The sequence below is a fragment of the Patiria miniata genome, unplaced genomic scaffold, assembly GCF_015706575.1.
Source record: "Patiria miniata isolate m_02_andy unplaced genomic scaffold, ASM1570657v1 HiC_scaffold_2, whole genome shotgun sequence".
NCBI classification, from domain to species: Eukaryota; Metazoa; Echinodermata; class Asteroidea; order Valvatida; family Asterinidae; genus Patiria; species Patiria miniata.
In genome coordinates, this window is record NW_024037058.1 from 19,271,762 (window position 1) to 19,298,092 (window position 26,331).

The 26,331-nt window shown below is 39.6% G+C and overlaps 1 protein-coding gene across 3 annotated transcripts in view; it reads right to left on the minus strand.

Annotated features, from left to right (window-relative positions):
* The window catches only part of LOC119726793 (histone deacetylase 6-like), an 84,548-nt gene extending 60,906 nt beyond the window's left edge, over positions 1-23,642 (minus strand). Inside the window, exons 1-13 of one of the 3 annotated variants that reach the window (XM_038198648.1) lie at positions 23,542-23,642; positions 16,685-16,908; positions 14,445-14,606; positions 13,367-13,401; positions 12,757-12,904; positions 11,814-11,854; positions 10,422-10,518; positions 8,699-8,770; positions 7,507-7,532; positions 6,802-6,906; positions 5,757-5,825; positions 1,990-2,116; positions 247-312 (exon numbers count right to left, since the gene is read on the minus strand). In XM_038198648.1, coding sequence (XP_038054576.1) covers positions 247-312; positions 1,990-2,116; positions 5,757-5,825; positions 6,802-6,906; positions 7,507-7,532; positions 8,699-8,770; positions 10,422-10,518; positions 11,814-11,854; positions 12,757-12,904; positions 13,367-13,401; positions 14,445-14,606; positions 16,685-16,849 — 1,113 coding nt within the window. In that variant the 5' untranslated portion in view covers positions 16,850-16,908; positions 23,542-23,642. Of the gene's footprint in view, positions 1-246; positions 313-1,989; positions 2,117-5,756; positions 5,826-6,801; positions 6,907-7,506; positions 7,533-8,698; positions 8,771-10,421; positions 10,519-11,813; positions 11,855-12,756; positions 12,905-13,366; positions 13,402-14,444; positions 14,607-16,684; positions 16,915-23,541 lie in introns of all 3 variants that reach the window. The other 2 variants (XM_038198650.1, XM_038198649.1) reach the window with 2 other exon arrangements.
* Positions 23,643-26,331: the final 2,689 nt, after the last annotated feature.

Genomic DNA, 26,331 nt, shown 5'->3' on the forward strand with positions numbered 1-26,331 from the left:
CATGGTTCAGCAAGTTTTGATTTGAAATCGAAAGCCTAGAATGTTGTTTTTCTCAAAATATACAGCTGAAGCTGAGCTGAAACTTCATCAGGTTAGTTGTTCAGCACCCTTGTTTAGATTTTGAGCACTTTTGTTGCTTCAAACGAACAAAATGCACAAATTACAAATGATGGACTATACCTTTAATTGTTTCATAATTTCTACCACTGATAGGCTTAGTTTTAATATGCAAGCATCAAACTATACCTCATAGGCCATAGGGAGAAGCACTTGCTGAAACACAGCTAGGTATTCACTGTCGCCCATCCCAACCTTCGCGACAAACAAACGTAAAAAAACTTTGTCAATGAATGAGAAAAACCAATCAAGAACTGAAGTTGACCACACATGTACATTGTAGTTCGTTTCTTCATCATCAAACACTTGTGTTATCAATAGCGGAGCAGTAATGTGCACAGTGCATACAAAAATGTCATGGCTAAAATACTTAAAAAGTATTGCTCCTTCTTGACCAGCTTTCATTAGTCCATTAATTCATGATTGCATGATACATGTAGGTACAAAGTTCAGATGGAAAAAACACATGTGCACTAGCTGCAGGCCTGAAAGATAGCATCGTGACCACTGGCGTGATTTAAAAAAAAAGTGCTTCAGTAAAAAATGAATCGGCCATTTCATGTATTAAAACTGTGACCCCAAAGAGAATGTTAAATCATAAAAAAAATGTAATACCTATGGGCCTAGCAACTATAAATATTCATTCTTCCCTTACTTCCAACCTACACCCCACCCCCACCCCAATAAAAAATTTCCCTGTAGCCGATTTCATGAAACAGTTCGTAGCTTACGTCATTCGTAGGACTTACGCAACAAATTTGTTGGGCAGCTGCGCAATAAACTTACGATCCATTTCACAAAACTTAGTGTAGCTCCACAACATTTTAAATAAAAGGATAATAGCAGCATTTTCCAGGGCTGTTTTGTTCTGTCATGAAACAGTAGTTAAAGAGGTTGTGGAATGCTCGAAGACATTTCCGTCATTTTTCGGGTACATGTAGCCTAAGGTGTGATGAAATAAAAACGACTATTGTGTGTGTCATGAAATGAGTACAAAAGGTACTTTTGAGAGCTGTTTTTCAGGTCCTGTTTCGACCCCAACGTGCAATTTGTGTAAAAGGCGTCGTTGGGGGCAGCAAACAAAACAGTAAATCGTGACGTAATAAACAGGACTCGTTTATACTACGCTGCATCGGGAGTCCTGTTTATTACGTCACGATTTACTGTGTTTTGTTTGCTACCCCCAACGACGACTTTTACACAAATTGCACGTTCGGGTCAAAACAGGACCTGAAAAACAGCTCTCAAAAGAACCTTTTGTACTCATTTCAAGACACACACAATAGTTGTTTTTATTTCATCACCTTAGGCTACTTATACCCGAAAAATGACGGAAATGTCTTCGAGCATTCCACAACCTCTTTAAAACACCTGCACCCAACAGTTTTAAAAATAGTCTTGTCCTACCTTCTTCGGAATTGTTCGGTAACTCTAAAAATTTGGTCACGAGTAAACTGGCAGTTCATTTCCAACACACACAAATGTTGAGTGTCTTGTACATGCTCCAAAACGATCATGATTTGCTGGTAAAATAGTTTATTTTCAGTCACTACGCCACAACCCACGCCACTTAACATGATTGCGTACAACTGTACATAATAATGTTGCACGAGTCGTAGGCTTATGCACGTGAAATGTGTCATAACTGAAATGTTGCTGGCGTGAAATGTTGTGCAACTTAAGGAATGAATTGTGGGGCAAGTGGAGTTACGCGATTGCGTAAAGTTTTGTGAAATTAGCTGATGCTACAGCAATCTGGGAGGAGTAAACTCAGTTGCAAAGTCACTGAGGTTTTTTGCCTACATAGGATAAAATAAAAAAGGAAATGCTTTTGAAATCACTGAATATGAAGTTTTTTTCCTGCCACTTTACCTTGTTCCAAGGAACGTTGACGTTGAAGCCTAGCCCTCTTCCCTTCCCGAACACGTTGCTGTCTGAATCCGTCAAATGGGGCCAGAAATCGAGGTGTTCAAACCGATGAATCGAGAAGTAAAGCACACTGGACCCACGACAAAAATAACATTGATTTGTCATTCTTAAAACAGACAAAGCAGGGTTTCATTTTTAAAAAAGTATAAAATATGTAAAACAAAACACAAAATCACAAGCAGGCATGGATCCTGCGCACAATTACCCTGTCAATGGTTTAACATGTTAAAACCAAAGTTGGGAGAGACCGCTGGGAGACACCCTTGAAAGCATTGCCGCCATATATGCCTGATGCTCATGCAAAGAGGCCTTGGAATTGTGGACATTCAGAATAGAATCGGTCGTGCGTACTTCACGCCGAATGTTCACGACCACTTCACGCAAACGGCGTGTTCCTGCAATTTAGGCTATATCAAAAGAGGTAAAAAACACTATCTACTGTTCATGCACGGAGTTCATACAGAAAACACAAATGAAAACACTGTTTGCCATAAACAGACCTTGTACTGCCCAAACTACCCTACCTGATACTCCCTATAACACCTAAATCTGCCCCCAGCAATGTATGGCTTTATGGATTCAGAGAAAAACTACAATGTAATACTATGCAATACAATGTAATCTATATATATAAGAGAGAGTTTAACTCGGCCTCCGAGACGATGTTTGCTCATGAAAGGATCCCAGACCGCGGGCTCACGCGGCGCCAAAATCGCTCCACGTCCGTGGAAAAATACGGAGGGTGTCTTCCGCCGGGTCGGACGCTTCGGGTCGTCCTGATTTTCCCGTACGGACCGGCGATCCTTTTCGTCGATTTTTGGTGACTGCGTTTTTCGCAGGAATTTGCCGTCGTGTGCGCTTTCACGTTGACTGCCTGGCCGCCCCCTGTGCTGGCTTCTCTGCGTGTCTAGACTGTGCGAGGTCAGCGAGGTCAACGTAGGGGTTCCGTTTACGTGTTCTACTCGGCCCTTCTGCAAAAGCGTTCACCAAATTGTGTTATCGGGTGACCTTGGTAAAATATTTTTTCTCCATGGTGCGTGGCCACCAAGTGCCCCTATTGTTTCATATGCTTCGCTTGCCGCCCCTGCGCCGAGTGCAACGAATACTCAGAAGGACTTCACATTAAGTATGCCTTGCGCGGTCTGACCAATCGAAAGTCTACACTGCGTAGTATTTCCGAGCTATGCAAAACTGTCGATGACAACGCGTACTGCAGCCTGCTCCACACCCTGCAAACGAGGTTGGGTCTACGGTGCTCGCTATTTGCATGATTTGAAGCACAAGCATGTGAGTGACGTGTATAGTGCTCTGTTGCTTCCATCGTGTGTTAATACAGCTCCATGCTTCCACCAAGGCTGAACGTTGTGAGTTCGCTGCCCACCACAGTGTTGCGTTATAATTTCGGGGGCCTGTCTGGGATCAACGAAGGATCGATGCATTGCTTCAAACATCGAGATCTTAAACGCAGTCACACAAAAAATCGACGTAAATGTGTCCGATCCGGCGGAAGACACCCTCCACATTTTTCCACGGACGTGGAGCGATTGTGGCGTCGCAAAAGACCGCGGTCTCAGATCGTTTCAGGAGCAAACATTTCTCGGAGGCCGAGTACAATTTGCTCTTATATAGATGGTTGACCCAAGTTGAATAACAGTTGACTCGACAAGTTCCTCGCAGACAGTCTCGCAAATTGTAAGACGTTCAAGTTTACGTTTGTTGAAGAGTCCAATAAACTGAAACTTAATTATGACCTTCTTAATCAGCCTTCGCCTGTGTACTACGGCAAGCCTTTCAAGTACGTTTTCCCACAAATGCCACTGCCTCACAAAATGCCAATTTAACAGAACGGGAACATTTACAGACTGTTGCCATGGTACATAATTATCATGGGCGTCAATCGGTGGGGGACGGGGAACCCCTCCCCCCCCCCCATTTTAAAGCGGTGGAGACTTTTTTGGTCCCCTCCCCCCCCCCCACACTTTTCTTCCCCGAATAAAAATTGTAGGTACCACATGTATAATGATTCTATTACTCAGAATAGCTGATTCAATGACACCAAACTCGAAAATGATGTTTAAAAGATGATCTTTTGCAAAAAAAAAAATTGTTTTAGTGGTCAGAAATTGCCTCAGATCGCACCACAGAAATTGCTTTTCTACAACTGCATGTCTTCTCAACTAAATCCCCCAATTACATTCATCTCCCCACATTTTCATCCCCAACTCTACGCCCTACCCGATCTATGATCGGGTAAATCAACGAGGGATCGATGCATTGCTTCAAATATTGTGATCTTTGAACTATGTTGGGTTGGAATAACGAAGAGTGCATAAATAATAATATTGGCGGTTGTTGGCTGTTTGGCCTTGCTTATATTATGGTTGAACCATGCCAACTTGAATAAAATAGTTAAATCGACTTTTTCCTCGCAGGTCTCGCAAATTGTAAGAAGTTCAAGTTTACATTTGTTTAAGAGTCCAATACTGTACCTTCATAATGACCTTCCTCCATGATTCAGACTATGTAATTTTATGGTAACACACTCAACATTTTTATTGCAAATGCCACCTTTACGTTTTATTCCATTATGATTTATTGTCAAAACAGTACAATCAGCCTTCGCCTGTGTACTATACGGTAAGTCTTTCAACTCAGTTTTCCCACATTAACAAACGCGACTGCCTCACAAAATGCAATTTAACAGACCAACGGGAAAATTTACAGACAGTTATACATGCCATGGTACATAATTATCATGGGCGCGGCGTCAATCGGTGGGGGACGGGGGACCCCCACCCCAACATTTTAAAGCGGGCAATATCGTTTGGTTCCCTACCCCCACTTATTCTTCCCCGAATAAAAATTGTAGCCTACTATAATATTCTTTTGCTCAGAACAGCTGATTCAATGACTCCAAACTCGAGAAATGATGTTTAAAAGATGATCTTTTGTTTTACTATCGTACGTGGTCAGAAATTGCCTCAGATCGCGTCACCGTAAATTGCTTTTCTATAGCTACATGTCTTCTCAACTAAATCCCCCATTTACATTTAACTCCCCACACTTTCAACCCCAACACAAATACGCCCTACCCGATCTATGATCGGGTAAATCAGCTTGTACAATATAATACCTTATTATTTATATCAGGCTTCCGGCGGTAAAAATAAATCAGCATACTGTATGCTTTCATAAAAAGTTGACTGCAATAACATTGTTATTGCAGTCAATCCGGGCATTTTCGCAGGTTCCCGCTTGATCAAGAGCATAGAAAGTCACAGTTGTCAACCACTCAACAGAGCGTAGCGCGCGCGTGATGTCGAACACCGAACACGCCGCGCGCATGCAGCGCGCAGAGAAGGCCAGGTATACGCGCACTGTTGTTAACAATTACAGTGGCAGCTTCAAAACGTTTGATGTAAACGAAAAAGATGTAATGAAGACAGTGTCTTGAATTGTGCTTCTTGCGGATCAAGTCAGCCTGATATAAATAATAATAATAATATTGGATGGCTTGTTTTCGGTGGATACATTGAATATATTGCACTCGCTATGACAATATTGCACTCGTCTTCGACTCGTGCAATATTGTCATAGCTCGTGCAATATATTCTTGTATCCACCTCAAAGCCATCCAATATTATATAAATATAATACAAGGTAATGCAATGTAATACAAGTGCTTATCTGAAAAAAGCAAGTCACCATACCTTGGATCCTCTTCAAAAATATACTGCACACCCTGTCCATGATGAACGTCCCAGTCCACAATCAAAACCCTACAAAAATAGGGGGAAAAAAACCACATTTTCATGAGCTGTAGCCTGCTTCATCTATAAGCATGGTATATTAAAGTCAGTTGACAGTTTTTGAATATGTGAGAAATCTAGCTATTTAAAGGCATATAGGATCATTTGAAGATCAGATGGAGACCACACACGCGAGTGGCGAAGCCACGAGGGCCTTTTCTAACTTGTCGAGAAATTCTTATGTTTTTCTTTATAATCTCGATTTTTGCTACCCCAAAAGGGTAGCAAAATTCCAACCAATCATCAGCCTTTTAGTGCGTGCGTGGCTACTACTCGGACACGTCGACGCGCCCGGATGCTTGCACAAAATTTAAAAACAAAAAATGTGTCTAGTTTTTCACGAGATCGTGACCGTGTAATTGTTCTTACATTATCTTATTTAAATTTTACTTATAAAAGTATTTCAAGAAATTATTTGAGTGTATGAACTTATTTTTCATCTGAACTTACAGTTATTTGCTTTTACGTTTTCCTTACTCACCCTTCTTTTAAAAATGGAAGTGACTTGGCAAAATTCGCATTGTGATTGGTTAACCTTCAGCATTCTTCTTATTTGCATAAAAACTACGAATAATTCAACAAAATCAAGTTTGAAAAGGCCTCGTGGCTTTGCCACTCGTGCATGCTGACTTAATCTTTGCTCCAGTCGCTTCGGGTCTTCGCAACTTCACCGCTAAAAGCCACGATGGCCTTGGCGAAAGAAAGGCTAGCTCAGTGGATATTACACTTTTTGAGTAAAATCAAGCTCGGTGTTTGTCCTGGCTGTGTTCCAGGGATATTTTCATTAGCTACTGCAATACTGATAACTTCATTGCGGGAAGACTGTGTGGAAGTTGTTTAGAATCCTGCAACTTATACCCGATACAATGTCCGCAACTTGTCCGGAAGACGTCCCAGATATGAATTGAGTTGGGCCCTTATCTTATATGACAATGGTTCAACTGACCTTTCACAGTTCCATTTATGTCTTGCCATATGGGCCGCTAGAGCTACGTTGTTAAAAAGGGAGTATCCACACGCTATGGTCCGTTGTGCGTGGTGACCGGGAGGCCTGATTGGGACAAGAAAAAGAGGGATTGAATACTGAACCGTGAGAAATCCACCAAATATGAGCTTTTTTCTGAGCCTGTGCTGACACTGATTTCCAAATCAAACTGCCATGAGAGAGTGGGTCAAATAATCCCATGTTAACCCTTACTCTCTGAGGGTAGTTTACTGCATGTCAGTTGGTTATGCCAATGCCCTCCAGCTGCAGTTTATTGGCAGATAGTTTGTCTTAACAGTGAAGGCTCCAATTGGCAGGAGTTGGAGGCCCTGGAGGGTGCCTGATACTGACCAGCTGGGGGCACTCACTTTGTTATCAGAGGACTCTCATTGTTCTCTGTGGCATGTATTGGAGTGCCTGTCCAGTTACCCTTGAAATGACATGGCAGATATTGGAGGGCCATGCAAAAAACATAGGAGATTTTCTTGAGGCAAATATTGGCATGCGTTGGAGGGTCTAGTAGGGTAAGGGTTAATGGAAAACCCAAAAAAGTTGAACAGGAACGTCATAAATATATCCATCACGTTAATTCTCCAAACAAAGGTTTCAAGATCAAAATTGCACTTTTTTCAAATGTTTGTTTTATTTATTCAAAAGTACACTTACCTAACTATGGCAATGCCGTTTCGAAGCTGAAAATCATTAAAACAAAATGGGTAAGTTTGAAGATTCAAATATTGAGAATTTTTGTAATTTGAAAAACTACAGCACATGGAATGTGTAACGAGTCTTAGTATGAATCCCCCACCGAACACACACAACATTCGAGCATACTAGGCACTTTAACTCTTTGTGTATGGTGAGTCAATATATTTTCTGGAGCCAATGAGATGATATTTCAACTTAAACATCCACTGTGAATTGATTTAATTTTCTAATACAGGCAATTAAATCTGTGCACAAATAATTTTTGAAGGTTTGTGTTCATAGATGGTGGGAAAAAAAAAACGAGAACCAAATGCTGTTCTTGTAGTCTGGTTCCCTGACCCTACTTCAGACAAAACGGAACAATTTACAGGGGTCTGGGAATTGTCAGGTCAGGAAACCAGACTAGCAGGCTTGCACCTTATCACATGTTTGAAGTTGCTTTCAGACATATAATGTCCGTAACGTTATAATGTAACGTCCATAACAACAAAAGCATGATGTGTCCATACCATCAAAGTTCCTTTGTGTAAAATGTCATTGGTGTTTTTAAAGAGTCAACCTACATATCTGCCACACTGTTATTTCATTAAATTCTTGCAAGCAACTTCACACTGATTTTTATCAATGCGTACTGAAAGTCCAAAGTCTATGTCTCAAAGCGTAACATCCGTAACAATTGTTTACAGCACTTATCTAATAATCCTTATTTGGAAAGCATTTGCCAGCTGTGGTATGCCGTGACACACGGCTAGTGGGTAGTTCCACAGCTGCTGCTTTTGTGCAGTCCCACTACCACACAAAGGCTGTGCAGTCATGCAGGTCACTTGCTCTATGTGTGGAGGAATGTCCCCATTACACCCCGTCCTTAAGGGGTTAACCATGTCCTGTTGCACGTTAGGGCCTACGCCAGAGTCGTACCAAATATATAACATTTTCTTTAGGGCCTAACTGCAAATATTTTACTTTTGTTGTTTCAAATTGGATTTTGACTCCGAAATTAACGTCCGTAACGATGGAATTGCCCACCAAGCGGTGTTCAAACAGTGGTTTAAAAACCACCCACGTGACAGGCTCTCAACCAATAGGATTGGGTAAACTGGCTCAGGTATTTATAAATAAGTAACAATAAAAGTGCATTATCTTTACATACCTCTCCTTTGACGACCTTTTCTGTCAGATCGAGCAAGCCACCCAATACAAGACTGGCACACTCATAAGTATTCTGCAAAGCAAGCAATTACAAGGACTTGAATATGCTCACAACCGGTGCAACAACAGTATGAACTAAACTTCAATTTCAACGACTAAATAAGACTTGAATTACTGTGACTGTCATAGTTTATACAGATAACGGATACAAGTTGTGCTGAAATTGTGAGGGGATAACACACCAATCTCAGATTTTGCAAACATTCAAGAATTTTAGAGATTTATGATACAGATAAAAATATTTTCTAAAAATGTGTACCCATTATTGCCTTATTTATCATTTTGGTGATAATTCAGTCAGTTTATTTTCTGATAATGAGAAATTAAGTTGAATGATTTCCACAGCCCTTTAGGTCTGACATCATTGCGAGTAACCTCCACTAGAAACTTCTGAGAGAAAACAGTCAATCTAACTGTAAACTGGCCATCCCTCTAATCTATCTTAATCCTTTGTCCAAACAGTGGCTTTATAATCCCTAATATTTAGTGCAATAAAGCCACATGTGCTGTCACACAGCTGATTGACAAGTGCAGGGGATAAGCAGCAGTATCTGATAACAGGGGCCAGTTTGTTGACAAAGGGATTAACAAGATAAGAGTGTACCACTAGAAGTACTGTATTCTTTCTGAGTTTACGGCCCTAACTTGGAAAGCTGCTAGAAGCACTTACACCTGGTGTGGGCTGCTAGTGCAGGTTATTACATATATGACAGGCATGCAACTTGGAATTAACACAAAAAAACGAGGAAACTCCAATCTTTACAGGACTTTTCAATCTTAAATGGCAAAAGTCTGAAGTGAAAAACAAGGAAATCAGCTGATCCGAGGAAAAGTCGCATGCCTGATATGAGGCATTCTGGCTACATGAGACGGAACTGAGCATAGGCCGTAGTGGAGAAAAAGTGAGGATGAGGGGTTTTTTTTGCGATTTTCAGATTTATTCATATTTGTAATCTTTGATATGTCTACTAGACATATGTTAACGATATAATATAAAATGTGTGTAACAAATGTGTTTTTTTTAATCAAAAAATATAAGTGTCATCTTTCATTCTCACGACTACAAGACTCAAAATTGTAATGGCCTTTTTCTCAGTATATTACGTTTTTTGACTTGTCAATAAATCCACATTTTAAACAGCCATAACATGTCAGCAGAATGTCCGATTCAGGCGATTCACAATGCAGTGCGCCACCAAGAGTTTGTCATGGAGAGTTCATTTTTCCCAGTGCATTGTGGGAGATGGTCGACAAATTCGCAGCGCGGGACATTTGAAATTGTTCGTTTTTCCGCTCAGTAGTTTCATAAGCGTATGATTCGAGTATATGTTTGCCCCTTTCTTTTCTTTTTATCAATATGGTGTTTTTGTAAGGTGGCAGAATGCTATGCCCCAATCTATAACAAATTAGCTCAAGTTTTCTACCGACAATCATTCAAATGGGCCCTGTTTTGTCGACCGTAAACTTGAAAAATGAACTCTCCATGGCAAACTCTTGGTGGCGCACTGCATTGTGAATCACCCGAATTGAAGTGCAAGGGGAGTTTTATTCTCTCTCATAATATCTGTAAATCCTCATATCTACCTGTGTCCAGAGGGGTCTCATTTTGCCTCACATATTGTACAACAAATTGAGAAAACCCAATGATTTCCTTTATTACGTACATTGTTCACAAAGACAGAGTCATATTGCTCGGCCCACGATTTCAGCTCGTTGTCACCCATCGTCTGGGTAGTTTTGAAACTTTCCAGGTAGTCAGCACTGTAGGAAAGAATATTGGAATCGTCTCAATGTACAACTCATGGCCGGAGGCCCTGCAATGGCTTAAGCACCGTGCCCACTATTGTTTAGATAATGTGTCATGGAAGCAGGATTCAAGGTTGAAATCTAGCAATCATGAACTGACAAGCACCAATTGTATGTGCTTTCATTTCTTAAAAACTGCATAATCAATCATTTTGGTTTCACGAACTGACACACGGGTGAGCACGTGCACTTCGTACACTGATGCAAAACAGACTAATGTTTGTCTTCACGAACTGAAACGCAAGCGTGTGGAGGAAATACAATTCGGAGAAAAAGGCTTTGAAAGGTTTGACATGAATTTACTCCATCTGGGATACTTGTGGGGTTACAGAACCATTTAACTAACCCTAACCACCCCAACTCCATCAAAATCCATTTCCCCATTTTGGTGGATTTTGGGGGACTTGGTCCAGAAGGCCTGGCATGACTAAATATTGACGGAGTATGATGGACTTGGGCCTAATGGCCTGAAGAAGTGCTAGGGGTATCCAATTGATTTTGCCTAGCTTCCTGCATGTTTTCCTGTATTGCTATTGGGATAAAAGCCATGTGTAGCAAGTCCATGAATGTCAACCAGTGCGCCAGTGGTAGATTCCATTATATCATAAACAGTTTTGTATTGGATGCACAGTGATTGATGGATTCTGATGGACTTGGTCCAGTTCCTAGTAAAAGACGCTAGGGAGTTAGGGTTTAAAAACGTTTTTAACTTGTGAAATAAAGACTTGGATATCGATGTCAGTTCTTGAAAACCAAACTGATGCGGTTCTGTAATGTACACGCGTGTGACACTCATCACGCACCACCGAGTTTCAGTTTGTGATGTCGGTGACCAAAATAAACCAGTTTCTCATCCCCGCCTGCTACCAAACTGATGCGGTTCTGTAATGTACACGCGTGTGACACTCATCACGCACCACCGAGTTTCAGTTTGTGATGTCGGTGACCAAAATAAACCAGTTTCTCATCCCCGCCTGCTACCTTTCTCCCACTGGCCCCTTTTTTATCCATATATTTGGCAAAGTTTGTCAAGATATTAATTTACTCCCAACAAAATTGTAGCGATGCAGAAAGGGTGACGGATCCTTTGGACTCAATTTTGTATCAATAAAAGAGTTGAGAAAATGGAAAAATCCATCCCCATCAAGGAAAATTTGTCATCATGGAGGAAGAAAAAGTGGGCCGCCTCCTCCATTTTGTTTTTAAAAAGCGCAGACGAGAAACTCTCTTCTTTTTTGACGTGGCCTTACCTGTGTACGCTGAGGATTTCATCATCTAAAGCTAAACGGACCTAGGATACAAATATGAAGAAAGGAAACTGTTAGTAAAATGAAAATATTCACTGGCAGTTAGATTTAAAATGACGATCAGCAAGTGCTGACATTCTAACACAAAAAGTATGTTCGTCCACAGATAGGGACCTGGAGTGCAGAAAAGCATGTCAACCAAAATCAGGCCAACTTTACTCACTCTTTAGCCAACAAAACTTTCCATAATTTTCATGAGGCAAAGACAAGGTCCTCAGTATTTCACCAGCCAAGTTTGAAGTCTCAATTCAATTTTTAAAGGAGATTTTGCACCTGAGAGTGAAGCCAAGGAATTCAATTTGAATCCCAAGGCTAGACTGGTACATGTCCAACCTTTTTTTTTAAAGATTGGCTCTTCAGTAGTCTGGTGGCATGACTATGTGTAGAAATACAGAATGTGTAGAATAACAGACTAGGTACCAGATGTTTCTTTTGACACAGTTGACTGATGCGGTACTAAAGGGTGTTGGACTGGTTGTTTCATGTGCCAGTCGATTTTCTTGTATTGCATGTGTTCACTATCTTAAGTTTTGGGATTCTCATACTATTTTGAGAGTCCCAGATTTTCGGACTAGTTTGGCCAGAGCCAAATTTTGGGAAACACATTAAGTATTCTATCAAAACAGTTAAATGTAGTAAAAAAGAAACATAAATGTGGCTCGGGGGGGGGGGGGGGGGACACAATGGAGAACAGGGGTGATGACAAAGAAAGAAATCACCCATCCTCTTTTTAAGTTTTATGTTTGATTTTATTAATATCAAAACATAATCAAGCAATTTCCCTAATCAGCAGCACCTGATTAAGCATTTGATACTGAATATTACAATAAAAAAAAACACAAAAATAGTAAAATAAACAATTAACTACTGCGAATATTGCACTTACAGTGACATGGGTACATCTTTCAAGAAGCTTGTAGTCCTGTAGTCTCTTATGGCACATCAGTATGCGATCATAATGCTCGGCTATAAAGTGGCGACTGTTGAAGGGGCACGTGTGTTGGGTTAGACACTCATCATATACGAGGCCAGTCCTGGACAGAAACAGACACCGAGATGAACTTATGAGGTGAATTTATAGCTAAAGGGAAAACACAACATGTGCTGTTGCTGTAATTTTCAGAAATGGGTCGATTTGCGGGGTTAGTATTGTATAGCAAATATTGTTACGCTGACCTGTTTGAAGTTTCATGTTCGTAGATGCAAAAAAACAAGAAAAACAATCATGTTCTTGCAGTCTGGTTCCCCGACCCCACTTAAATTGATATGGAGCCATTTGTAGACAGTCTAGAAGGCTTGTACCCGTTTATAGTTGTGTAATCGATTGCAAACAAAATTCAGATTAACTAAACATGGTAAATTGGGACAAGTACATGTATTTGAAAAAGCAAGGCTGGACTCGAACCCACAACCTGCAGAATTACCCGCAGACCATGAATCCAATGCTCTTAACAACACAGTTTGCAACAAATAAAGTGGTAAAAATAGAAACTTACCCACTAGGAACAGCTTGCAATGTTTCAGATATCGTCTGTTAAAAGAAGAGAGCATAGTTCAGTAAAATGAAGTGTATGGCTTTGGAAGGAACTTGAGATTCCACTAACGGCATGTTCAATTTGCGAAGAGTCTTCTTCACGTGTGTCGTGCTGGTCCCAGAGAGAGCTAGCTCACTGACTGACGGACAGACAAGTGGTGTGCATTGATGGGTAATACCAGAACCGGGTACCCTATTGAAGTAAGACACGGATGCCTGGATACGAAGATGGTCTTATCAAAACTAAAGACAACAAAAAAACGCAATCTGGTAAATTCCGTCTACTGCTAGAACTGTAGTCCTTAACAAAGGACTTTAAAGTATAGCTTTACGGTATAAACTGCAACTTTCGGGAGCGTCATCTGTCATGCATTAAAATGCACATAAACTTGAAATTTGTTTTGGTTTTTCCATGTAGCCTGGTTTTCATTTTAAAAATTCCCCTCATTTCATTGTCTGAGAATTTACTAAGGAATTTGTAAAGTTAGTTACGGGTACCCGATCCCAACCGATTCCTGACATCAGCGGTCGGATACTCGGGTAACCGTTTCTGACGCACACCCCATGACTGAATGACTGACTGTCACTTGTGAGCCGGGCAGTACTATTGTGTAGGATTACCCTGTGATGCCAATGAATGGGCTGAATCCGGCCCATTGTGCAAACCAGATCCATGAAAACACTGCCACAGAATAAGCCAGTTCGGTATTTCAACTGCGCACGTGCACAATGATATGGGTCACGGGTCATTCAGGATAATCAAACGTTTCAAAGGCGCATGAACGCATGACAGACGGGGCGCATTGGGGCACATTTGCTATTTTTCACACACGATGCAGTCTTGGCCTTGCCTGGCAGACATGCATACTGATGTTGCTGCTTACTCGACCCCTTATGTTTTGTACTGTAACAAGTGTCAGCAATGTTATCCCAAGTGACCTCGGGTTATTGAAATACCGAACTGGCTTGTTTCTGGGACCCGCTTTATAAGGCTTGCCTTGTCTTGTTTTTCATATATTTTTTCTTATTTTCACACTTACCATCCCTGCCATCTGAACTGCAAGATCATCCTCCCCTGTCTGGCTTTGCTGGACATTTTCTCTGCCTTTCTTTTTCACAGCTTCCAAGGCAGAATTGGTCCGACCGTTCGTCTTCTTTCCCCCTTTCTTTCCTGGGCCATGCTGCTTAGACTCATGTTTACCCTGCAAATATAACGAGTTTAACTCATTAGGCCAAGTAAGGGAGTCAAGTTGGCGTAGCGGTACTTTCCTCGCCTTCCACCGCTGTGACCCGGGTTCGAATCCCGCATGGGCCAATATGGGGGTGAATTGGGTTTTCAGCCCCTACCTGATTCCTTGGGTTTTCCCCAGAATATTCTTCTGGGCTTTTCCTCCCACCTCTAAAACTGTAATTTCTTCTCATTGTCTTCTAATTCTCTCTACAGGTTTCTTCAGGCTTTCGAGCTACAGTGCCTAGGGCGCTTTTGAGGAATCCTTGGTTTCATTACCAGAAATGAATAATAATAAAAAAATAAACCAGTTTCTTGTCCCCGCCCGCTTCCTTTTTCCTGGCAGGCCCCTTTTTTTGGTTTATTTTATTTGTAAATTTTCAACATATTTTGCACATATAGTGTGCATATATATTGCCTTTTTATTTGTTTCCAATAAAATTGTAGCTATGTTCATTGTAGGACAAATTTTGTATCAGCAAAATAGTTGAGAAAATTGAAGAATCCATCGGCCATCTTGGAAAATCCGAATTCAAGTATCAATATCTGCCTACCCACTATGTTTCGTAACGATCGGGCATTCCCTACTACATGTGTTTCAGAAAATCACGTTTTTGATGACGTCACACATTTTTGAAATTTTGTCTATTTTTGTAAAGTGTAATAATGACTCCTGTCTAACGTCTGATATATCAAAGCATGCAGATTTATGCGATCTCGCGCCTCAGCCAATCGGAGTCGACTTTACTAAATCGCAACGTCATTTCATTCCCAAATCAGGACTAAACGTTTGATTGGTCAATTCGAATGCAGTGTTTTGTAATGCAACAACAGCTGGGCGCGTTATCGCGTAACATGATCCTATGAACATGATATACAGAGCGCGTGACGCGCCGCAGGGCTTTTTAATTCATTGTCTATGACGCGCAACAGGTGAATGACCAAAGACCCGATATAGAAAGGGCCCGCTGATTGGTCAAAATCTAGGAGGTCAAGAGGCGGGGTCTTGACTAATTAATCAGCGAATCTGCTCACATATCATATATTACATAGACTACCAATTTACTTGAAGAGCGGATCAACTGTTTCAGAGGGTTGCAGGTGCCCAAAATAGACAGATTTTTTTTTTACAAATGTACAAGTTGGAAATTTGTTAGTGCCATTAAAAATAGAATATGTTAAAGAGCTTGGGCACTACATCTTTATAACCTTAACCCTAACTCCCTAGGCCTTTTTGCTAGGATGTAGCCTCAATCCTGCAAAATCCTCCAATTGACCTCATGGAAAAGATGGCATATAGCCTCAATCCTGCAAATTCCTCCATTATTTCTTGAATTTGGTCTGTGGAGGGGTGACCACTGCCTGAATCCTGCAAAATCCTGCGGCAGTGACTGTCAATATGTTGAGGCTTGGCCAGTGATATCCTGGAGCAGTGCGGAGGATTTCAAGCATAATCCAGGCCTACATGTATATTTATGCACGGCTGAGTAAAAACAACACAAGGTCCGGCCCAAGACCTTGACAAAGTGGATTCAACAAAATCAGTAACACACTTTTGCCCTGTAACCTCAATCCTCCAAATTCCTCCACTTTGGGGCAGAGGATTTTGAAGGATTCAGGGCAGTTAGGGTTAACCTTCCCACATCCTCCAATATCCTCTTTGCAAAATTGTGCAGGATTGACGCTTAATGGCAAAAATGTGTGGCTGATGTTGGAGGATGTCAAGGTCTTAAGCCGGACCTTGTGTTGTTTATGCTCATGCAGTCGTGCACATGAATTTAGGCCTAGATTATACTTGAAATCCTCCGCACTGCTCCAGAATGCCACTGGCTCTGCCTCGACATATTGACAGTGATTGCTGGGGGATTTCGAAGGATTGAGGCAGCGGTCACCCCCTCCAAGAAACACATTCAAGAAATAACTGAGGATTTTGGAGGATTGAGGCTGTATGCAATTTTTTGCATGGAAGCAGTTGGCGGATTTTGCTGGATTGCGGTTGCATCCTAGCAAAAATGCCTAGGGACTTTTAAAAAAAAGTATGACTAGCCTAACCTTGGGAGGCTGCCCTTGAGATGCATCCTGGGGTACCCTTCCCTGGTTCCCATGCTGGTCATCTGGCGTTGCTGCAGCCTGCACTGCTTGGTCCGACGGTTGCTGCTGCAATGTGTCTTTGCCGCTGCCTCTATGGTCCAATGGGTCAGTGGGTTGATCTTCCATTTTGATGTTGTTCCCGAATGATTGATACGGAAAAGCTGGTGAAGTGTAGCTGCGGGGCCCTGTTTCTCAAAGAGAACAGAAATCCACTTTTAGTTTATAATGGACTTAGAACCAACTGGAGCGTCGTGGTTAGAGGGCAGGATTTGGATTTTATTAGGGAAATTTTGGGTAAATGAAGAGGAAGATGAGAAAAACAAAGATGAAACACAAAAACAAAGGTGGCGACCACCGAGACGCATCACCTCTTAACCGATAAGGTGATACAATCGAGTCTCGTTATAACAAACTCGTTCGGACCTAGCCAAATTGTTTGTTATATCAGAATTTTGTATTAAGAGGAACATCAGTCCCATTCATTGTGCACAAAAATGCACAGTCGGGACCAAGGCTTTATATTTGTTATAACCAGAATTTTGTATTAACAGAGTTTGTACTAACGAGAGTCGACTGTAGTACAATGAAGTGCGCGACCATACAGTCTGGGCAAATCTATTGTACAAGAAATATAACACGATGTCACAGCTTTTGGGTCATCGCTTTGTACACGGCTGCCGTCAACAGACGTTGTACGTGTGCGTATGGACCCTAGCCAGGGCCCAATTTCATAGAGCTGCTTAAGCTACAGAAAATTAGCTTAAGCACGAACAAACATTGCTTAGTAAAATTAGGTTACCCGCCCAAACTCCATGTGATGTACATTGCTTGTGACTGGTATTTAGCTGTTGTTTACTTAGCATAACAATCGCATGGAGTTTTGGCCGGTAACCTGATTTTATTAAGCAAGACGTTTTTGTGCTTAAGCAAATTTTGTGCTGAAGCAGCTCTATGAAATTGGCCCCTGATGCCTAAATTTCTCGATTTACCTGATAAACCCGGAGTGCAAAAGCTGAGTCATCACAGAGTACAACCATAATGAACAATTTCCTGCACACGAAAGGTTAACCATTTCTGCTAACCGAGGAAACAGCGAAGCAATACAAGCCACACTACTTGGGCTACTACTTGACATGTAGGTTGCAGAAGTAATTTTGAAATGGTAAACAAAAAAAAACACTCTTGACCAGTTGACACCTACTTGACCGACACTTAAAAAGGGGCATGCTATCATTATTAAAGGGCAATTCCACACCAAAGTGGACATGACACCAAAAAATTCAAATACATGTGACTTAAACAAATTTGGCATCAAATGAAAGCTAAAAGTCTATATTTTCAAGATTTGAAGTCGGAATTTTATTTTTTATACATTTCGGTACCACAAAATAGGATTATGTAATAATCCTGTTTTAATCCTAAAAATGTGATTAATAGTGATATGAAAGTATTCTACCAAAACACACCCAAAAATATGTACTAATGCCATCAGTTTCTGTCATGAGAAAGTATTGGTCTTGAAAAACCGACTAAAACTTGTTTTTAACATTTTGCGTAATTTGCTTTGCTTCAGTGACTTCTAATATTTCAGCCTTCGAAAATGTCCTTCCGTTACCGAAAAAATACATATTTTTAATTTATTTTTAAAACTTGCAGTATGAATGCATTGAAAGTTATTGTGCAAAGCAAGTTTAGGTAGGCCTTCAATATGACATTATAACTGACACTGCTGTACTTCTCGTTTTTTAATTACAATTAATTAAATCACGTCCTTCCGTTACCAAATTGGTAACGGAAGGACGGTAACGGAAGGACAAATCGTATTTTTATCAAATGTTACGACATTTGCGCTCATGTTTGAAAAATGAAAACCACTGCAAATACATGCATGTATAAAGAGCATTGAAAGGACATTCATGTGACCACCTTCACAAAAGCGGGATAAGCAGGGCAAGGTGTTTATTACAAAGGAAGGCACAGGCATGTACATCATGTACAATGTACGTGTACATATATGCTGATGTACCATTACTTGTACATGTATGGAGTTGTTGCAGAAAATCAAATCATAAAGTTGCTGCCATCAGCATTCATCAACAATAGAGAAAGATACGAATTCTGTGAAGCCATTCCAGAAGCAAGTTAAGTCAAAAATGAGATGGCAGAAAGTACCGGTACTTTGAGGCACTTTCATTCAATTTACATGTGTAAGACATGTGAGGTGCAATCTTTGACAAATTATGCCCAAGTTAACAATTTCAGTTGGATGTTTATAAATTAATTGTTACTACTCTAAATCATTGTAATTTGATTTCAAACATTGATTTTAGAGTTCAATTAAAAGCAACACCTAACTGAAGCAATCAGTTCTACCGGTAGATGTTTTTACCTTAAATGTACATGTAGGCTGGTCCCCCCCCCCCCCCCCCCCCCACCCTTTAGGTAAACCACTGAACCTACCGGTATTATTATTAAAAGTTGTTGGTGAACATGTAACCAATATACTCAAGTGCTCAAAAACTGTGTATTTAAACTTTTAAGGATTGAGGTGATGGGTTTGAAGTCCATTTCTGTAGTTGTCTTGTGTTCGTGAATTATGTGTTTGGATGGTTTTTGTTTTTCTTTTGTTATCATTAATTAGCAGGCTTCTATCTTTATCTCAATAGTTTCTTGGGTATAATTATTTATGCCAGGTCTGCATATTGTTGATTTCACATTCAGTTACACATTTCAGCAATTTGTTTCATTTGTATAATTAGTGTAAATTCACATTTTGTTCATGCTATAATTGAGTAAACCTTTTGTCCTTCTGTTACCGTCCTTCCGTTACCAAATCATAATCTGCTTAAAACGTCGTAATTATATTACCGAAAAACTTAAAGTCAAATGAAAGGCGGCATAGTATAGATAAAGCTTCAGGGATTCCATTTCTTACCTTTGAAATATAATTGCCCCATAAAATTCACAGAGTTTACGCAAAACGCGAGTAAGTTGGAAAACCCTTGTCCGTTTTACCGTCCTTCCGTTACCGACCTCATTTATATTCATAATTCATAAACGGGAGGCATTCATGCCCCCCAAAAGTGTGGAAAATGAAAGTAGCATTATAGCAATACAATTGTGACATTTGTTTGCTGTAACTATGAACAGTGTCTGTGATACACACATTTGAAATTTTGTTTAATGAGTGAAAACGTCCTTCCGTTACCGTGGAATTGCCCCCAAACAGGGCGAGTCAAAAAAAGGCGGAACCAAATCCCACAAATTATATTTCATATTTTAAAAATTATGTAGCACCAAACATAATAAGGACTGGAAAGCCAAATTCATAAGCTACTTTTAGATGCAAAAGATTATAGAAATTGCTCAATTTGTTCAAAGAATATCACCATTAAAACACAGTGACCCTAAAACCAAACCCTAAAAATTATATTTCATATTTTAAAAATTATGTAGCACCAAACATAATAAGGACTGGAAAGCCAAATTCAAAAGCTACTTTTAGATGCAAAAAATTATAGAAATTGCTCAATTTGTTCAAAGAATATCACCATTAAAACACAATGACCCTAAAACCAAACCCTAAAAATTATATTTCATATTTTAAAAATTATGTAGCACCAAACATAATAAGGACTGGAAAGCCAAATTCATAAGCTACTTTTAGATGACAAAACAAATACAGAAATTGCTCAATTCGTTCAAAGAATTTCACCATTTCAACACAATGACCCTAAAACCTCTTTCGTCCAAAACTGCGATTTCAAGAATCGTCGTCACAATTGTCTTTTAAACCTCAGTTTCAAAGTTAAAAATATTCAACAAAGTCCTATTGAAGGCCCGTCTTTTAAAAAAAGTTGATTTTATAAATCATATTGTTTGACTAACCAGGGTTGTTTATAAACATATTGTGCACTACAATTTTTCAATTCAATTCAATTCAATCTAGTTTTTATTTCATAACTTCATAATGAAAACATATAAAGTACGTAACTTAATAGATAAACAAAACATCAAAGCAAATGACAAAGATAAATAACGAAGATAAATGAAAAGCAAAGAAGTTATAAGGAAGTTGTAAGAAGTCCAAGTTTTGACAGTTGTTGAAACAAGGATTCTGTGTCATTTTCTTTACTGTTCCAAACAGTCAAAATACACAATACACTTTTTTTTTTTTTTTTGTGGACGAAACAGGTTTTAGGGTCATTGCGTTCAAATAGTGATATTCTTTGAAACGGATTGATTGTTTCATCTAAAAGTAGCTTATAAAATTGGCTTTCCAAACATGATGATGTTTGGTGGTAGATAATTTTTAAAATATGAAAATCATTTTGGGGGGGTTTGGTTCCACTTTTTTTGACTCACTCTGTACTGTGGTAGTAGGGCCTACTAAAAATTCATTTTTGGTGTTTGTTTTGTTTTGTTAAATTTAATTTTTGTGCTGTATTTCGTTATTGTGTATCTGTATTTTAATATTTGTTCTTATTTTTTATTGACATTCCTATATTTTACATATTTGCATTTTTGTTTATTCATTCTAATTTTTACTTAATGTTCTTAGTGATTATAATACATAATATTTTTCTTTTTATTTCATTTTATTCTTATCATTTTACACAGGGCCCTCAGTAATAGCAGGTGTTTTTTTTTTACTGATGAGGCTATTCTGTCCAAGTAAAAATAAGGGGCCCTATAGTATAAATAAACAAATAAATAAATAAATAAATAAATGCATACATGTACACAATCGCCAAAAAGCTTAGGCCAGGTGAAAAAATGAAATGGTTCCTTGTTCCCCCTTCCGCTTCATGCTGTGACTCGCATGTCTGTAAACTACATGTATTTAAGTGCCCAGTAATTAATGCCACATTTTCTTCCAAAATGCTGAATTTCACTTTTTAGGACATGTTATCCCTCTCTAAATCTAATCACTGATGGTTGATGAGTCATTGCAGGGAAAAACTAGTGGTGTACGTATGGAATTCTTTTCACCCTTATTTTTGGATAACTTGACCTCTGAAAGTACCAAATTCAACGGTGTTTTTTTTTGCTATTTAGGCCCTTAGCTGGAGTGATTTTCAAGTGACAAAATGATTTCGATCTTAGTTAAGTTAAATTGATTTTTGGCTCCCCTAGCAACGGGACTATCCATATGCTAAGACCTTATGTACAAAGTGTGACTGCTAATACGGAGGTACATGTATAAAGGCCTAGTCCAGTATTTCAGGCACATTTATGGGACTAAGTGCTCATAACCCACCCATGACCCCACTAACGTTAGCAATGTAGCATGACTACCAAAATGTTAGGCGACGGTATTGCGTAGCTGGCGATCGTGTAGTGTAGGGCCCGGTTCCTATTAGGTAACAAAATCCACTTTTAAATTATTGGACCTACCAAACTAGTTGGCGACATTCTCAGTAAACAGGTACGTCATAGATAGAGGGCAGGGTTTTGATTTTTCGAGGGAAATTTGGGGGTAAAGTGACGATGACAACGCGGCGACAACACGCAACCCGAAAACAAAGATGGGGATCACAGCGCGATGTACTGCGAGCACGCACGGCGCGCTGAATTGCAAGGCACAAACCGCGCAGGAAAATCGTGATTTCTACCCATAGAAACTGTTCAAAATTGCAAAACGGGTGTCATTTGAATTGTAAAAAGTCTGCTTTTTATTGTAAAGGTGATTTTTGAGCAATAAACAAAAGGCAGTGGATATTTTGCCGGAGGCGGCAAACCTTCAGTAAACGTTAGTTTGCCGGATATGCACTGAACATGCGCAGTTACTGTTTTTTTGTACTTAAACATTTTCCGGTGACAAATTTTAGTCTGGCTCCATGCCAATATTATCATTGTATTTTTGTATTTACAAGATGGGAATCAGACCATTTTATAATTTCGGACTTTATTTCCCTTTAAAAAAAAATCCTCCAGAGCCACAAATCTGAAAAAGAAAAAGTAATACTCTGCAATAAAATGTTTGAGACATATTAAAATAATAAAAGAAGAATATTCTTATTTATTTTGGGATGGGAAAAATAAACCTTAAAATTGTGGCGGGGATCAGGATTCGAATTTTTGTGAAATTTCATGTTGAAATTTTGATACGCAAACGTGTAAAAATGAATCTGGAAATTTCACGAAAAATATACATCTGAAAAAGGCAGCACTTTCTGATTAGCCTATAAAGAGTGTGAGTATGCTTCTAAAGCAAAAAAAACCTACAAACTAATCCTAAATGTGAAAATCAACATTTGGCTCCGTCGACACGATTTTTGTACATGTGGATGTGTGGCCTATGTTTACGGAGGCAGTCCAGTAAATAGGCCACATTTATGGGGCTAGAAAAACTTAAAATTGAAGCACATTTCCAATTTTGTTGAGAAATAAGGGGCCTACTTAGTAGCCTACTTTAGCCTAGAAATAATTTTCTTGACTCTCCATAGACTTTGTACACAACCGCTGGAGTGAAGTGGCGTCAGGTTGCAACATTTTTTCCATTTAATTTCCAATAGATATTTTGGTAATCCTTACTTTTAGGACACCTCTATTTTTTACGAGTTCTGTTCAAAACTGACTTTTGCAGATGTCTGTCCAGTACCAAAGTGACTTTTGCAGGCTAAAGCAGTCTTTAGAAGTCAAGAAGGTGTCATTGCCAATTGTTCAGATGTGCCAAGAAGTATCAGAATGTCAATTTTGAGTGTCATTTAGTCAACTGTTTTGGTGAGTCTTTCCCTTCCTATATAGGAACGGGGTCCTAAAAGTAAGGATTACCGATATTTTATTTATATAAATGAACATTAATCTAGGCCTACCTGCAGACCTGTGGCTGTAATTAATTCCCGCTGGCAGGGGCAATGGTTCCGCGAAGTTGGACTACCATTAACTCTTGAGGGCGCTATTTTGACAATGCTCTACGGTTGCAGACCAGTAAATATTTATTTATTTATTTCTTATTTACCCTGGGGAAACCTCTCAGTGGTTCACTGTTTTCCAGAGGTGCCCAGCAATTATACATAACAATTCATTTAAAATTACAATTACAGAAAACACTAAGAATAGTAAGCAGTTAAATGCGGGGTACATAAAAACACTTAAAATATATTTTAAAAAATTTAATAATCACGGACCAGCCAGTAAAAACAAACAATATATACACACTCAACAAAAATTTCACTGAAAAAATCAAGAGCACCCATACACTGCATAAAAACTCTGCGTTCAACCTGAGAGAACTATATACATGTATAATATTGAATCCTGCGCATGAATTGTGTGCATGAGCAGTTCTCAAAAAGCTGCAAGCAACCAAAACCAGAGGCCAAGCAATTTGCCCCATTATCAGGCACATTATCGATGGGTACTGCACTAGCACATTAAAAAAGCAGGTTTTTGTATGTGCTTTTAAAGCTGGCAAGTCGGAGAAGCAGGCAAAGGGCATTTAAGAGATGTAGGAAGGGCGTTGAATGAATAAGCTCCACGAACCACAAATTTCCGTTTACCTGATTTAGATTTACTGAATGGGGGAACAAGGTTGCCTTGAGAACCAGATCTAGACCTGGTGTTATGTGTGTGTGAGCAATGAGCATTCATGGTATGAGTGAAACAGTTACATAGTTGTGGTGGCAATTTCGAGGTAAGACTCTTGTAGAGTGTATTCAAGTGAAAAGTACGCCTTTAGTTCTAAAATATTACTCCTCAGAGTCGATAAAACAGAGTCTGTTGGGGATCTCCGGGGAAGTCCCAAGTAAAGATGACTCGCACATAAACAGCACTACTCTGGAGTCTGTCAAGCTTGACGAGGGACATTTTTGAAGCGTTACCCCACTCAACATCACAATAATCAAAGTGCGGGAGAATCAGCGTTTTGTATAACAAATTTAGTGTATGCTGAGGCAGGACATTTCTGACTCTCCGGAGAACCCCCACACGCTTGTTAATTGTCTTTGACAGTTTGTCAATGTGCACATTCCATGTTACAGATGGATCTATAACAGTACACCTAGATACTTAAACTGAGTAACATTATCAACGGCAATATTATTGATCTCGACATGTAAATTGTCCTCGCTTCGACCTAGTTTGGCTTGAGTACCGAACAACGTATTTTGGTTTTGTTAGTATTCAGAGTTAAAAAAAATCACTTGCAACCATTTGGAGATTTCGGCCATGTCCCTGTTAAGAACTCTGTTAATACCATCAATAGATTTGGCCCGAGTAAAAATAGCCGTATCATCAGCGTATAAAAACATACCGAACTAGAGTCTGGAGATACAGTATTGATAATGTCATTAATATACAAGGTAAAAAGAAGTGGACCCAATGTTGATCCCTGGGGAACTCCAAAATTTACTCCAGCTAAGGTAGAATAGTTGTCACCAATTTTGGTTAAATGCTGCCGTCCAGACAAGTATGAGGAGAACCAGTCACTTCGAGGCCATGCACGAACTCCAATGTTGTTGAACAGTGTCGAACGCTTTCTTTAAATCCAAGAAAAGTGCACCAGTAAAATACCCAGAGTTCATGTTTTCCAGTAAGCAGACACGTTCAAAAGACAAGTTTGGGTAGAGTGCATTGGCCTGAAGCCCGACTGGTTCTCAGTTAAAATATTGTTTTGGTCCAAATAATCTAGCAACTGTTTGTGGACAAACTTCTCAAAAATTTTCATACAAGATGGAAGTACAGAAATGGGCCTATAATTATTAATGTCTAGGCGATCCCCTTCATTGTAAATAGGGGATATTCTACTAAACTTCCAGGCTAAGGGCACGGATCCAGTGGAGAGGCTCAAATTCATGATGTGGGCTATTGCTTTAGCAAGCTGCCTACAGCCAACCTTAAGCAGCCTGGGGGCAATACCGTCAAGCCCAGTAGCCTTGGAAGTATCAAGGCAACTGAGAAACTTACATACTTCACGAGAAGTCACACCCACAAAATGAAACAACTCCTCCAATGTTTCCGTGCCCTGGGTAAGGTCAATAATGTGATCAACATCGCCATGTATACTCATTCTTGCCTTTATAGCATCAGCTAAATTCGTGCCTATATTAGGGAAAAAAATCATTATTAAATGCATTAGCAATTGCAGATCCATTTGTCAATATTTCATCACCAGATCTAACATTGCCTATATGATCATTTTTATTACAGGGCAGAATGGTTTTAATTGCCTTCCAAAGTTTTTTTGAATCAGACCCGGCATCATTAATAGAAGATTCATAGAATTCACGCTTTAACTTTTTGGCTAAGTTATTGATTCTGTTTCTCAAATGACGAAAAGCATCCCAATCAATTTGAGATTTGGTGGTTTGAGCACGAATTTTAGTTTGTTCCAGTTCTTTTCTAAGAACAAGGTGCTCGTCGTTGAACCAGTCAGGAGTCCTGTTAGGAATTTTAATTTGTTTAAAAGGAGCATGTTTGTCGCACATTTGGGTAAAAATGGTCTCAAAAGTTTTCCAGGCCACATCAGGACTACCGGAAGTTTCAACATCAATCCAAGAGATGTGTTCAAGATCATTGATAAAATTGCTTTCATTGAAAGTACGGTATGACCGAGCCCTGATGTTACGTGCAGGCCCCTTGGGAAGCTTACACGCTTTGCGAAC